The 15,894-nt window shown below is 36.3% G+C and overlaps 1 protein-coding gene across 1 annotated transcript in view; it reads left to right on the forward strand.

The window, feature by feature from the left end:
- LOC125255260 (cadherin-12) overlaps nt 1-15,894 on the forward strand; it is a 180,239-nt gene that overhangs the window by 136,127 nt on the left and 28,218 nt on the right. Inside the window, exons 7-8 of the mRNA XM_048170327.1 lie at nt 9,273-9,526; nt 14,853-14,989. Coding sequence (XP_048026284.1) covers nt 9,273-9,526; nt 14,853-14,989 — 391 coding nt within the window. The remainder of the gene's footprint in view (nt 1-9,272; nt 9,527-14,852; nt 14,990-15,894) is intronic.

Consider the following 15,894-nt stretch of genomic DNA (forward strand, 5'->3'; position numbering starts at 1 on the left):
AATTATGACTTGATTTGTCATAATTTCAACTCTTTATCTCATATTTTTAATTCAATTTAATATAAAGCACTTTTTTTTTCCAAAAATGGGCTTCCATACTGGTCATACTATGTTTAATGTGAATAATATAATGCAACCATGTAATCATACGTAGTTGGGCTGTTTAAAACGTTGCTCCAGTGTTTTTGACATTCTCAATCAAATTCAATAGTGTTAGGGTAAACATTCGTATGTAATTCAGCAGACACTTAAATTATTAATTTAACAGGTAATATTAAAGTATTTACTTTAGTATGATAAACAATTTTGGTGCTGTGTTGGGTCGCCACTTCATGCCCAATGTAAAATCTGGGTCCTGACACTAAACCACTTAAGAACCAGTGGGCTAAACATCTACTCAAGGGAACCATGCTGATATTCACCAAATACTTTTATCTTCCAACCTGCAATCTTTGTACTTCAGCTAAGAGGCTTACGGGAATATTTAGGTTATTTTCAATGTAATGTCTAGGTTTTGGATTTGTGGCATAATGCTGATTTCCAGACAATAACTTTGACTTGTCCCTCAGTTTTCACAGCAATTCACTTATGATGGAAGCCACTGTTTAAGTGTTGTGTTTATAGTTTTAAAATGATAGTTTTAAAACACTTCCATTCTGGGTGTGTTGTTGTAAATATGTATGTTCTTCTACTCAGACTACTATAGTTAAAGACTATGGTTAGTGCCAAGAGTAGCAATTACACTGTTGTCGCATCAAAAAGTGCATTCTGAATGAGATGCATCAGTATATGGACACTTGCTTGAAAATATCCCAAAATATTCCTTTAATTTAATTCATATCCAAAGTGATTTACTATATTTGTCTTAGTTTTCAAATAATTTCCATCTATTTCTTTCAGAACGATGCTACCTTTCCCTGTTGTACCTCGCTGACACACATTTTGTTGCTGCTTGCCAGAGTAATTCATAATATAAAGCAAATTAAGTCAGCAAAAGATTCATAACAGTATAATTTTAGAACTGCACAACTGCAGTTTTCGGTACTCTTGAAAAGTTGTTCACTAGCCGAGTGAATGTTTTTGGGAGCTGTGACTTTGTGTCAATACAAATTATCCACTGTGCAGTTTCGCTAATAAAAGACAATAAGCTAACTTGCAAGATGATCCCATAATGCACTCATTAATGCTGATTAAATGAGCTCTTATCCACCCAGATCAGCAGGAGATGCAGAAAGGTCCTTTACCTCGGAAAGACATCCTGGTCATGGCTTGCATTGCCAGAAATTAAGCACATTCTGAAAAATTAGAATATATAATCGGGTCCTTTTTAATTAGTATTAATTAGTATGCACAAGGTGCAAATATAAGTAGGCCAGAATTTTAAAATAGAAAGCAGTTTTTTTTTCTGTTTTTACTGTATATTTGATTAAATAAATGCCGCCTTGGTAAATAAAAATCTTACCGAGCCCAAACTGTGTGTATATATATATATACACGGTAGTATATGGAAACTATTTTGTAATAATAAATAAATTGACATTATTTCCTAGATAATAATGTTGTTAGAACCTAGATTTTGTTTGATTAATTATTAAAACATTATTCAAAAGAAAACATGCAAAATGATTACAAACATTTGTATTAGAAAAAACAAAATGAAGAAACACCTGCAATATTTATTTTAATAAATTTATCAAAGTTAGTGCAGCACCAGGGACATGGTAAAAACTGTAATATCCTCTCGAGCCCAAAAAAAAATGGAAACATTTTTAAAATTTGCATTTAAAGAATTAAATGTGATATTGTGATAATATTTTTTTCCAGTATATTTAGACATAGCAGGAATGACAGGTGGCAGGCATAACTGCAATAAGTCTGTACTGCCACTTGTGGGACATCCACAGGAAGTGAATCTATGCATCCATTTTAATTCCTGTCTTGAAAAGAGGATGAGAAAAGTTGCGTTAGTGTAATGCTGTTCCCAACACAAACAAATCCAGCTCTTATTAAAAATGCATCATCCTGCTTCCACGTCCTAAAGAGGAAAGTGTACGAGCGAGCGAGCGTCTGATGGGCTCGTGCTGAAAAAAACAAAACAAAAAACTGCCTTTTCATGAAAACTTGGAGCTATTTCACAGGCCAAGGCTAACAGGCGCACTGTAACAACAACAACAAGAGTACTTTTTCTGGGTGCTTCACATTGTAATCTTATTTAGATGAAGGTAAACTGCATTACACTACGAAAAGCTGTGAGCGAGTTCTGCATACTAATAAGAGGGTGTATTGATATCGTGCAGAGACGCCCTGAGGATTAAAGGGCTGACTTTAATAATAGCTATTGATTTCACAAAGATCTTCTTAAGTAAGAATAGAATAATGCAGTATTTGGCTGTGTGGGCAAAATGTCTGCTATGCTCCTATTGGTTACCAAGAATAAGCTCAGATCCTGAACGCTAATGGAAATAAAAACGAACTTTACATCAAAGTGCTCTCACATCTACGCCGTGAGTTGCAGCAGAAATTCTCCAGAGGACGGTGACGCTGCGTTCTAAAAGCCCCTTAGTGTTTTAGAAATAATCATGAAGAGAATGCTAATGCCGGACATATTTACATTGCATCGAGCGACTCAGAGCATCTGCACCTACACAATGGATGTTGCTTGTTTCAGGATCAGGTGTGCAATTATTCAATTCCCACGACTGGCATTGACGGCTTGGGCTGCGATCATCTGGATTTCTCTGCTGGCACTCACACCAGTGCAAGGAGGGAGCACATTACCATATCAAAGAGTTCAGTGGCATGAAGTGCTGAATTTAAAGTGTCTTTTGTTCTGGTAACGTTCAAGTGTCAGTACACGCAGATACGGAAATGAGTATTTCCTTCACGTACACATATACATGTACTGCCTGAACTATTAACACCTTTCCTGAGGCCTTTGATCTACGTAGTGTTGATTAACATTCTCCAAAGCTTTCAGGTTCTCAGACCAAATGTATCTGTTACAAACGCATAAAGCTGCATATACAATACACTCAGTTTAGTCTCTAGTGGGAAAATGGGAAACCAAATGTAACACCAATATATATATGAGTTGTTCAGACCTGAAATATATGACTTGTATTTAATCATAGCGCCTATTTTACAATTTGTTTAGACGTTTTCAGAGATGCGAGCTCCAGGCAGTCAGCGGTTGTTCAGTGCTCGTGTACCCGCTGAGAACAGCTTCATCTCGGCTAGTGCTTTGGGATTTGCCGCTGACTCTTATAGTGGTTAAACATGAGATATAATTCATTTTGGGTACATAAAACGGCAATCTTTGGTCTTATTAATCTATTATTTGTTCCTGAGCAAATCGAATTGGGCGATGTTAAATTTAATAATTTAATATTATGGCTATATTCAACTTACATCCTGTAGAGCACTGCTTTTACACGTTTGAATTGTACTATTGTGTTTATTTCCTATTGTCATTTATAATGGCTATTGTTGTTAATTTTAATATTGCTGTTCTGTATAGATATAATTAGAATTTAAAATAATGTTTTCTCTTTTAATGTATTTTAAAGTGTAATTTATTCCAGTGATGGTAAAGCTGGATTTTCAACATCATTACTCCAGTCTTCAGTGTCACGTGATCTTTCAGAAATCATTAAAATATGCTGATTTGCTGCTCAATAAACGTTTCTTCTTATTATTAGCATTATTATCAATTGTCATGGTGCAAGTGGAGGAATATGACCAGAGGATCTAAATAGCAGCAGTTTTAGTTTATTTACAAAAACTGAGACAAAGAAGGCTATCCAGAATGCAAAAAATTAGACTAACAGCTTCACACATGTAAAGACAATACAGGACAATGAAAGAATCAAACTGAGGGCTTAAATTCATGGTTTAATGAGGAACCAAACAAGACTCAGGTGAACATAATCAATTAACCAATGAGTAACCATAGAAACCAACTAGCAACGGGAACAAGAACTAATGCCGCGTTCACAGCATGTCGTAATTACCATCATTTCAAGATGAGACATGACGAAGCTAATAGGGAACTATGCTTTTCTATGGCAACACCATCAACGGCCAAAAAAATCTGCAGTGGTCATGTGGTACAAGTAGGAGCTTTCAGAGAATTCCCAGTTTACAAGCTGTAATTACTGTTCTGTGAGGACGTGAACACTTTTTTCAAGTTTGAATCTCGTAATACAGTACAATTACAACGTGGCCTTAAAGGGATAGTTCACCCGAAAATGAAAAGTCCAGTTATAAATCATTTTACATTATTGTGCTAGTGTCATTACCGCATGTTCCTTGAGCAACATGTTTAACATCTGTCTTTCTATACAATCAAATGTTTTTCTTTTTTTTTCTCTCAGTAGCATGTTTTCTTTTGTGTAATGTTTCATTTGAACACCTGAGATTTTCTGAGTTTCCCTTGAGTTATTTTCCTCCCTGTCGTGTCCTGATACTGTGACTTTTAATTGAAGATCAATGTTTTGTAATGACAAAACTCACTAGACGTGACATCAGCCATTAAGTTAAATAATGTTGGAGTGTGTAACTCTTCTGTTTTATGTCGATAAATAATAGTTAATGGATCTGTGATGTGCAAAATGTAGTTATTTTGTCAAGACCATAAGATTTTCTGTCTGATTGTAATGACAAATCAATATATGGAGTTGGAAATTAGTTTGAAACCGCCTTGTAGTCCCAATTCATTAATTCACTGTCAGATTTTAGATTTCTGTTTGACACATTATTTTTCTTTTTGACACATATTGAATGATAGGCAAGGAAAAACAGACATTATCTAAGTATTTTTTCCAATTCAAAAGGTTACATCCTAACACAGGTGAATGTCTCAAAACATTTTCTTGATAAAGGTTTTTTTTTTTTTCCCCCATTCAGCAGCTGGTTTTGTCCCAGTCCTCATATATAATCATTGACTGGCTACAAATACAAGCCTGTGCTGTTAAAGCAACATCTATACTTCTCATGGCCAAGGGTTTAGTGTTGACTGTACAATATAGGACCTTTCCAAGAAAAAAAGATGTTGTAAAGTCTTCGTATTGTGATTCAGTTTCATCAACAACCAGTGACACACTTGAAGAGCCTTTCATTAGTTTTGAGTCACTGTCATTACCCTTCTGGTGCCTTTTCTCTCTTTCTCTCTCTTTTTCCCCTCTGTCTCTCCCCTTGTCTCGGCATAAAGTCATTAACTAGGGCCGGCGGGGTGATGTGGCCACTCACACACACTAAAAGGGCAATGATGCTCTTGACATTCTTCTAGGCTAAACCTCCTCACCTCCAATAATCCTGCAGCTTCCTCTGACATTTAATCACCGTTCACGTCCATCCACCATCAATACTGGACACGGGCGGCCGAAGAGATGCCACGTCTGGTTCACCTTTTTCACCTCACCTGTCGTGAAGTCTCAAATGGGAATCTGATGCACATGGTAATAAGAGCAGGTGTTGGCTTGGAAATGTGCACATGGCATAATAGAGTACTTCTTTCCCATTATGCTTAAAGAACATACACTATCGGTCAAAAGATTGGAATAAATAAGGCTTTATAATGCTTTTGCTTACAAAGGCTGATTTTATTTGAAATACAGTAAAAACTATTGTGAATACTGTTTTCAATTTTAATATATTTTAAAATGTAATTTATAAAGCTGAATTTTCAGCTCTTTGACGAATAGAACATTTCAAAGAACAGCGTTAATTTAAAGCAGAAATTCTGATCAATTTAATGCATCTGTGCTAAATAAAAGTATTATTTAATTATTATTATTTTCTAACCCAAATTTTGAATGTCATCACAGTTTTCACAAAAACATTAAGCATGTATATAAAAAAAAAAATAATAAAATAAAAAAACAACACATTGATAATAATAAGAACTAATGAAAATTTAGCTTTGCCAACACAGGAATAACTTACAAATATTTATAAAAAAAAATAAAATATATATATATATATATATATATTATTAAAAAAAATTAATTAATATATTTTGAAATATAATAAATAGAAAACAATTCATTTACATTGCAATAATATTGCACACTATTAATATTTCTGCATTTTTGATCAAAGAAAGGCAGTCCTGTAGCGAGCCTAAGAGACTTCTGTCAAAAACAAACAAAAAAAATACATATATTTTATTTCAATTTCTTTTGACTGGTAATGTTATGATCACTCCAGTTACATTCGGTCCACACGAAAGAGGAAAAGGCTTTGTCTTCCTTCTCATTATTTGTCATTTTGATACACTGCTGGCCTGTGCACTTCAAGTTCAAGGATGTGCACAGTTCATATATATATATTTTTTTTTTTTCCCAATCTGTCAGATATTCTTTTCAAATATAATGTGGGAATTCATCATCTTCTGAGTAAAGAAGATGGTTTGAAATTTGTCTGACTGCAACAAATATCCCATTTTCATGAAGTCACCATTGGTGCAGAAGTGAGGTGGATGCTGTTTCATGTCTCTATACCTCTGTTTTTGCGTGTTTATAAGTAATAATTTATACCGAAGCAAAGCTATTATGTGGCCAAATAGTTTAAATGACCTTGAAAACTCACTCTGGGGGAGTATAAATGAAAATATTGTGTCATGGAGGGAAAGTATATCATAAGGCGGCGCAGAGCTTTCTCGGCTGATGCGCCTGTGAAGATCCAGTTATAATTCAATAGGAGCATCACTAAAGATCCCTTTGAGGGGACCTAAATGGAAAATAACCACATGAAATGGCAGTCAGAGAGCAATTTATAGCTTTTGTTTCAAATTAGAGTTACAAAGGCTGTGTGTTCTGATTGAAACGAGGAACGTGGCATAATGTCGCCCGGATGGAAATACAGTTTTACTAGCGTTATGCATATTAAAGAAGATAGAAGTCCTCCATGTGTCCTTTTTTTCTGAAAACCAAGCGATTTTGCTAGCAAACTGCCTTTCTGTCATTTTTCCATAGCTTGCAACCTTAATATCAATGCATCTCTTGGCCTCTAAAGACCAAACAGTGTCGTCTCTGTGGGACACAGAAGGCCATAGGCTAGTTTAAATAATGAGATGAATATCTTTTGTATACAATGACTCTGGTCCTAATTACTTGTGGGCAACTCTGAGCTTATTTTCCCTGTATTTAAGCAGTTTAGACTTCAGTAATACCAATGCTTCTGTTTTCATGTCAACAAGAACTTTAGGTAATTAGTGACTACAGTTTTTGGAGGTTCACTTTCACCTAATTGGGATTCTAATTAGCACCATTTGATTTAGTTGAAGTGGAAACTTCAGCAAGGGCATCTGACACAGACAAATCCCAAACGATTTCCACTCACCTAGCTGATGTTTTTTCCTCTCTCAGCTTAAAATCTGTTTGCTTTGTAAGTTTCAGGTGCAAAATGCATGTCGCTGCCATATAGAGTGCATATGCTGTGTATTTACCGATCTGCAGGTGCCAGTCGTTTATACCTGTGGTGTTTGTTTTCATCTGAAGATGATACCGAACTAAATTGCTCATGATGGAAACCGTATACAGGTCAGATATATGATCTTTGTCTCCTTCGCCCTTTTGCTGTCTCCCAGAGAGACAGATTGACAGAGACAGAAAGCTGTGATTGTACAATAGCATTGTATGATTTTCATCTCTAGATGGGCTACTTTGATTTAGTGGTGCAAGACCACAATCATCCACACTAGCACATTTTACGGCTGTCATACTGATGATGACAGACAATCTTTGATTTAGAAGAACTGAAGTGAGAATTTAAAGATAGATTTCAGCAGAAAATAGGGCCCTGAATCAAGGGGGAGGGGAGCAAAATCAGGAGAAAATGTGCAAAGGAGCATATGAGAACCGTTTTTGGTGTGTGTGTTGTTTGTTTGACATGCATGAAAGCAATTGTGACAAACTTCCTCAGACATCGACACACTCGAGATCTGAGAAAGGGCCTGCATATAGAATGATCAAAGTGAGTAATTCCAGCAAAAAACAAAAAACAAAAAAAAGATAAAACACAAATAAATAAATTAAGCATTAATGTAAGACCTCAATGAGTAGCCAGCATGGAGGAGTTCTATAATAATACCTGGAGAACACTATTCATTTGCATCTTTTAGAACCTGATGCCATGTTACAACATCTACCAGCAGGGGCTAACTAAAAAAAAAAAAAAATGAATACTTTATTATTCAGCAAACATGCATTAAATTGATCAAAAATGACACTAACAACACTTATAATATTACAAAATAAATGCTGTTCTTTTGAGCTATATATTCATCAAAAAATCCTGAAAAAATATGTATCATGGCTTCCATTAAAAAAATGCAGCACAACTGTTTTCAACAATGATAATAATAAATGATTCTTTTAAGCACCAAATCAGCATATTAGAATGATTCCTGAAGGATCGTGTGACACTGAAGACTGGAGTAATGATGCAGAAAATTCATCACAGGAATAAATTACATTTTTTAAATATATTAATATAAAAACAGTTAATTCAAATTGTAATAATATTTTGCAATATTACTGTTTTTACTGTATTTTTAGATCAAATAAATGAAGCCTTTGTGAGCATAAGAGAACAAATCTTACCAACCCAAAACTTTTGAAAATTGGTGTTTAAGTCAAAAATATATAAAATTAACAGAACACACACACACACACACACACACACACACACACACACACACACACACATATAATATATTTATATAATATATATGTGTGTGTGTGCGTGTGTGTGTGTGTGTGTGTGTGTTATATAGTATATATAATATGTATACACTCTCAGAAAACATACAAATAAAGATACTTTTAGATGTTTAATTGCTATTTGGAGCATTGGGATCGCTAGATGAAGGCTTAATGAACTTAAGCCCATGATTTTTTGTGAAAACCTCAATTTCGAGATTTAGACATCTGAATATGAGACATTAGACATTGGAAGTTGAATAAATAAGCTTTCCACTGATGTATAGCTTGTTAGGATAGGACAATATTTGGCCAAGATACAGCTATTTGGAAATCTGGAATCTGAGGGTGCAAAAAAGATCAAAAAATTGAGAAAATTAGCTTGTGCACATTCCGACTCATTTTGCTAGCACGGGCCACATATACAAATACTGTATGTATATTCTGTATATAACCAGCCAAATGTTGACCCCTTGGTTTTGCCTAATTCAACAGGTCTTGACACACTTTACCTGAAGAAATCTGATGCATTCAACTTCTTCTTCTTCTTTTCTGTATCTCGTTCTTCAGCCACTGGACTATGAGACCAAAAAAGCGTACACATTTAAAGTGGAGGCCTCGAATGCACACCTGGATCCACGGTTCCACAGTTTTGGCCCGTTTAAAGACACCGCAACGGTAAAGATAAACGTTCTGGATGTGGATGAGCCTCCCGTCTTCAGCAAACCCACCTACATGATGGATGTTTACGAGGACACGCCGCAAGGCACCATTATAGGAGCCGTAACTGCGCAGGATCTCGACGCAGGAAACAGTCCAGTCAGGTATGCAAACACAGCATATACAGAAGGACTCAGGGCTGGTAACTGGAATGTTGTTAGTTCAGTCCTTTGAGCTTCATATACTTAAAGGATTATTGTTGTACAATTCATGTTGTACCAGACTTATTTTTTCCATGGAACACTTGGTTGTGTGCTGATATAGTAATGATAAATTAATTGTTTTTATTAAAAAAAAAATACAATATATATTTTATTTTATTTTATTTAAGAAATAAAGATTATAATTGGACACATATGCATGCTTTCAGTTCATCTTACACATCTCTATATAGTGTTGTGCACACTGAGGTCAAAACAGCAGCATGCTGAAAGATTCACCTCATTTTATAATCCATTATGTTTTAGAGTTGCACTTCTTAAGATTGCTTTTTTAAAGTTTTACAAGAAGACAAACAATTGATGCACCACTGAGGGGTCCCAACACATCATAAGTCAGTTCTCTATGAATATTTAATTCAATATAACAAAGCAAAATGGACAAAGAAAGCATTTGTATTTGTGAAAGGAAAATTTGTTTTGCTTTTGTTTTGGCCTTTCTTAGTTAATTATTTAGAAACATTGTAACATTGCTCAGTGGAGATGTGCACTTTCTCATCAGAAAACAGTAGTCCCCAATGAGCTTCTGTACGAAAAGAACAAAGCTTTTAAAATACTTCTATACATGGAGCGTGTCCAGCGCGTGCGGCCCACAGAGTGAATGCGGGAAACAAAATAGCTAAAGTGCTTTTTGTTAGCGAAAGTTCCTCCAAAGCTTTTTACGTTTTTTCCAAACTACAGGGGTCAAGAAAATAGCTGCAGAGAGATCAGAAATGGATGGACTTATGAAAGAAGTAAATTCATCGGAAGCTGTGTCGTTCATTAACCGAAACATTTCTTGACGTAAACCACCCAAAGGTCACAGGCCCACAGTGAGCAAAATATAGGCGGAATAAAGTTCTGTACAGAATATCACATTTACGTTTCTTCATTTAGAAGATGCTTTTAACCAAAGTGACTGACAAATGAGGAAATACAACATAAGAAATTCCTCCTAAGGAGGCAATGACATGGGAAATGCTGCAGTTGATTGGTCAGAGAGGTACAGACTAGAACCAAGATGATGGTGAGAAATACTGAACGAACAGTTAAAGAGAAATAAATGTGCATGTACATATAGCAAAATGGGTTTTGAACAGCATTTCATGTTGATTTTAGATCAGTTTGTCCTCAGATGTTTCTGTATTTATGAATGTTTGTTTTTAACATACTCATATTTCCTCTGGGATATTTATCTCATTACACATTTGGATCCCAGGCGCAGCAAAGCTGCAATTTCAGCTGAGTCGACCCACAACGCTTGTTTTCTTTTTCCAAATACTTATGAATGTTTCAGCTTTGAGCCAACATTTGAATATGACTGCATGACCCCTGATCCTGTTCAATTCATGAATAACTACGCTTAGTAATAAGAGATAAAATTCAGGAAATAGACATTTGTTTAACTGACTGGCATCCCGCTACAAGAATAGAACAGAGAGTTATGTTAGTTGTTAAAATAGGACAAATTTGATGTTCTGCTTCATCTCTCCGCACAGCCAAGGGTCTGTCGAGCCAGTCTCTAACTACTTTCTACAATGAATAATTTGTTCATCAGTCTGTTTGTTTTGTAATCTTGTAGTCTTGTAAAGATTAATGAAGCAGCATATTGAAATTCTGTTTGAAGCTTTTTTTCTTTTTTTGTGGCAGCAGCATTTGTTGTTCAAAAAAATTCAATTAAAAAAGGCTTTGCTCAAGATACATTAGGTTAATGATCAGCTAATTAGAAATGAACCAAAACGTATGTACCACTCACGAACACAAACGTACACAATATTGAAACTAGGGGCGTCGTGATATACTGGTATTGATGATATCCGTGATATTTAAAAAATGAAATATCGTTATTGTGGTAAAAGTGCAATGTGTAAATTTTTGCGGCATCTAGCGGTGAGGTTGCGAACTGCAACTACCGGCGCACACCCCTCGCACCCCTCCCTTTCGGAGAAGCTACGGTGGCCGTCTGGCTGACACAACAAAGATGTCATTGTCTGAGACAGCAGAAAGTATATTAGCCAGTGAAGCAATGAGGTTTCTTCTTACTTCTAACAAAGAATGGTCTCTGATTCTAATAAATCAGACGACGACTACTACTACTACTACTACTACTACTACTTTGTAGCCTGGATGCCAGCCGAACTTAGCCCTGCCCACAACATTTTGAGTTCGGTCTGGACTCGATCCGTAGAGGAGTAATTATGCCCGAACAGAAACTGTTCGGACCAATCACATTGTCAGGGCGATGATTGACAGATTATCACCAGAAACGTAATCAGCCACGTCATCAAAGAGCGCTTGGGGAGTTTGATTGACAAGCGATCTAACCAATCAGAACGCCGCATCCGCCATTTTGTCCGACAAAGCAGTCAGGAGTTAGAAGATTAACCTCGGTGGAGTTAAACTTGAAAAATTGTGCATATTGACGTCTTTCCGCGTTTGAAACAACATTCATTCTCATGTTCATTCATGTTTATTTGATGCTATAAATGGACTAGTAGGAAGAGATGATCGGTTCACGAGCCTCTTGAGCTGAGGCGCTACAGCAATCTGTCACGGTCATGGTCACAACCCATTAAAGAGCCACAAAACGGTTTTTATTGTTTGAATTTTTTTAATAACTACACAGTTTGAAAGCTGGGACTTTGTTTAATATCATAAGTAACCTGCTCTGTCTCGTCTGTCGATGTGTTGTCAGTTTCCTCTTTGCTCCGCGATGTATTTTCCACTCTGTGTGGCGTGACAGCGCCACGGCTTGTCGGACAAAGCAACAGTAACTAAGGGGGGCGGGTCTTTGCGAAAGGTCAATTAGTTTACAACAATGATGGCTGTTGTTGAAGAACTGAGATGTGTAGATTCCGCCATCGCGTCCGTTATAGAAGATATCGACAGCGCATTAATTTTAAAAAAGGAACAGATCAAGGCATTTGTCGATGGGAAAGATGTCTTTGCCGTCCTTCCTACGGGATTCGGCAAAAGTTTGATTTATCAGCTGGCCCCGATGGTCGCTAAGAAGAGTTCTGTTGACAACTATGCGTCGCTCAACATACGTCACTTACTCTGTAGCTCTGATTGGTTGTAGGTCTATCCAATTGAGGTTTTTCCTGGATTGGTTGAAATACACCCCCATAATCAAAGCCCAATGGAGCAGTATCAGACTCATATTCGAACTAGAATTGAGTATGACCAAGTCAGGCTAACTACTTTGTGCATATTCAATGTAATGACAATGCAAGCTGCCTCTAAAAACACCAACAAACATAGTGACGAAACACGATCTGTAGAGCAGTTTGTCCGTTTAGGGCTACTGTAGAAACACGCCGGCGCATAATGACGACTTGACTTGGAGGGGGACCGAAATGAATGTAGACAGAAATGGCTCATTCTAAGGTAATAAAAACATAATGGTTCATTATGTACCACTGAAAACATAGTTATATATATTATATTGCATTTCTGTCAATAGATCCTCCCAAATTTTACACACTGCACCTTTAATTAGTGGTGTTGCATTATACCGGTATTGACGATAACCGTAATATTTAAAATGAATAGTACACGTATGATAATATCACACGTAAATTATCCAGTACCAGAATCTGGTTGACATCCTAACGTACAGTAGGTGGCGGTATTGCACCTTAACAATGGTTGTCATCTGTCATAAAACACAAGCAGTCACAGCGCGCAGCCGCCTGCTAAAAGGATGCTGTCGGATATAACAGACCGGACACTCAAATGAAACGGATATAAACTTATGGATTATTGTATGTTTACTTCAAATATCTTTAGAGAGAAGCATTTTTTCTATTTTTACCCAAAATAGGGCGATGTGAGCATTATGGAGCGCTAAAATCTCACATGTAATTTATGCTTCATTCATACTCAACACCGGAGGGCGCCCTCGTGCAGAAAGTCCACAAGTGATACTCATGTGTAATAAGTCCCAGGAAATACCTTATATGGACAAAGACATCAGCGATCAATGTAGATGAATAAAATGCAGATACATTTTGACTGATTAAACATGAAGAGAATTAACACACCATTGCAACAGTATTAAGGTTTATCTGTGTTCTTCAAGCCGTCTCTGGTATTTTCATAAGGATAATGTATATTTATGAATGATAGAACATTAAATAGAAATATTCTATAATGAACTTTTTTTTAAATATTTAAAAAGGTTGCATGCACTACCTCCTAATCTTGTTTGATCTACGTATTAAATGTTTGGCTTTCAAACACACATTGACCAAATGCCAGAACATGTCTTTCTCTTACACATGATGCCACACGACTCTGAGGGTTTTCTTTTCTTTTCCCAAATTGTTTCAGTTTTGAAATGCGCTATATTAACACAAATTCCGGGTGAGTCATTTATATGCATTACATTCCCACAGCTGCAGTCTCTGTATGGTATGTATGATGATTATTATGGAGAATCAGGCCTCCTAACGGTTGTGAATCAGAACATCAAAGGCTTTTGTTGAGAATCCAAAGCAAATGCACAAAACCCTCAGATGTTTTTCGTTTTTGTTGACCACCTTTTAAGTAAATTTAACAAGGCAGCAGCTGAAATGTGGAAAATATAAACACCGTAGCTTCCCACCTCACCCAGCGCTCCCACTTCATTTCCTTTTGCTCAATTCTAGGTCAAGCCACAAATAAATAAATAAGCAGTTTTGAAAATATCAGTCTGCAGGAGTTCAGAACAGATTTGGAAAAGTATTTGTGAGAGAATGAGTCTAAAACATCAAGTAGAATGTGAACAAGGTCACTGAAAACCGAACTTTCTCATATTCGTGTGTACTGAGGTGCAAAGTCTCACCGAGACACATGTAAAATACCCCCTGAGAACAGTTAAGGGGTGCGTTAACAAGGTTGCTGGCCATTACACCGACATCACAGCTGCTCAAAACTGGACCCACACATAGCAGTTCACTAGAGTGCGCAATATTTTCATGCCCATTTGCCGCATGACTAAATCAAACATAATGAGCGCTGTGCAAAACTGTGAGGACGAGAAAAGGACAAAAATTGTAATATATACTCTTGATCATCGTCTACAGTAAAATATGCTGGATTGTTTCAACCCGTGTTGAATTCAATTTTAAACCCAACGGTTGGGTTTGTCCATATTTGGCCCAAACATGGGTTGAAACAACCCTACGTTTTTTAGAATGTAGTAAAGTGAAAATGCCCATCATATGTACTAAATCTGTTCTTTGTTCTTCAGATATTCCATTGACTGGAAGAGCGATCTGGACAGCTTCTTCGACATCGATCCCGTTAGAGGAACCATCTCCACCAATGAGCTTCTGGACAGGGAGAGTATAGCGCAGCACAACATTTCAGTTGTGGCCACTAAAGTTAGTAAGTATGGCTGTGAACCTCAGAAGTGATTCATAAAAGTCCAATTGTATTAAATGCAGGGATTTTTTCTAACTGATTTACAGTGGCCCATCACAGCGCAGTCAGCAGCAAATTCCATTAAGTCTGCTTTTTACGAGCATTCATAAAATATGACGACTCTCCTGGAATATGTATCATTACTACAGTGTCTTTCTTTTCTCCTTGACCTCCTGAATTTAACAATTGATGTATTCCATCGTTCTTAAACTGCTGTTGAAGTAACGGTTCCTTACCATCGGTGTGCTCATTTATAGAAGACATGGCCTCATATTATGTTTTCATGAACAACAATAGCTATGTTTCCATCCACCTGTTTTTATGCGCATTTTGGGATATCGTATAAAATAAAAAATGCTGGATGGAAACGCCAAAATGTGCATAAATTTGCATGAATAAAAAACGTATGTGCTCACTTGAGTCGGATAAACTTTTTGTTCTATAAGAAAACATGCGCATAAACTACGATGGAAACACATTTACCTAATAAATTCCTTGATGCGCATCAAAAAAGACATGTGACTTTGCGTTGGGATGGCATAACTGGACCAACCAGCGGACCGATCTTGTTGCACAGCATCTGTCTTACAATTCATAACTTTGGATGGAAATATAGCTAATGATAAAACATTAATGATAATGATGTTTTAAAGTCAATTTGAAATCAAAATTGATGGTTTATATTTTCATATCACTGATCTTAATGTGCACAGTTCATTGGTGCATGTTATATGTGCAGCATCTGCAAGATTTTTAAATGTTTTTGAAAGAAGCGTTTTATGCTCACCAAGGGTGCATTTATTCTATTAAAAATACAGTAAAAACACCAATATAGTGAAATATTTTTACAATTTAAAATAACAGTTTTC

This window comes from Megalobrama amblycephala, linkage group LG20 (assembly GCF_018812025.1).
Source record: "Megalobrama amblycephala isolate DHTTF-2021 linkage group LG20, ASM1881202v1, whole genome shotgun sequence".
NCBI lineage: Eukaryota > Metazoa > Chordata > Actinopteri > Cypriniformes > Xenocyprididae > Megalobrama > Megalobrama amblycephala.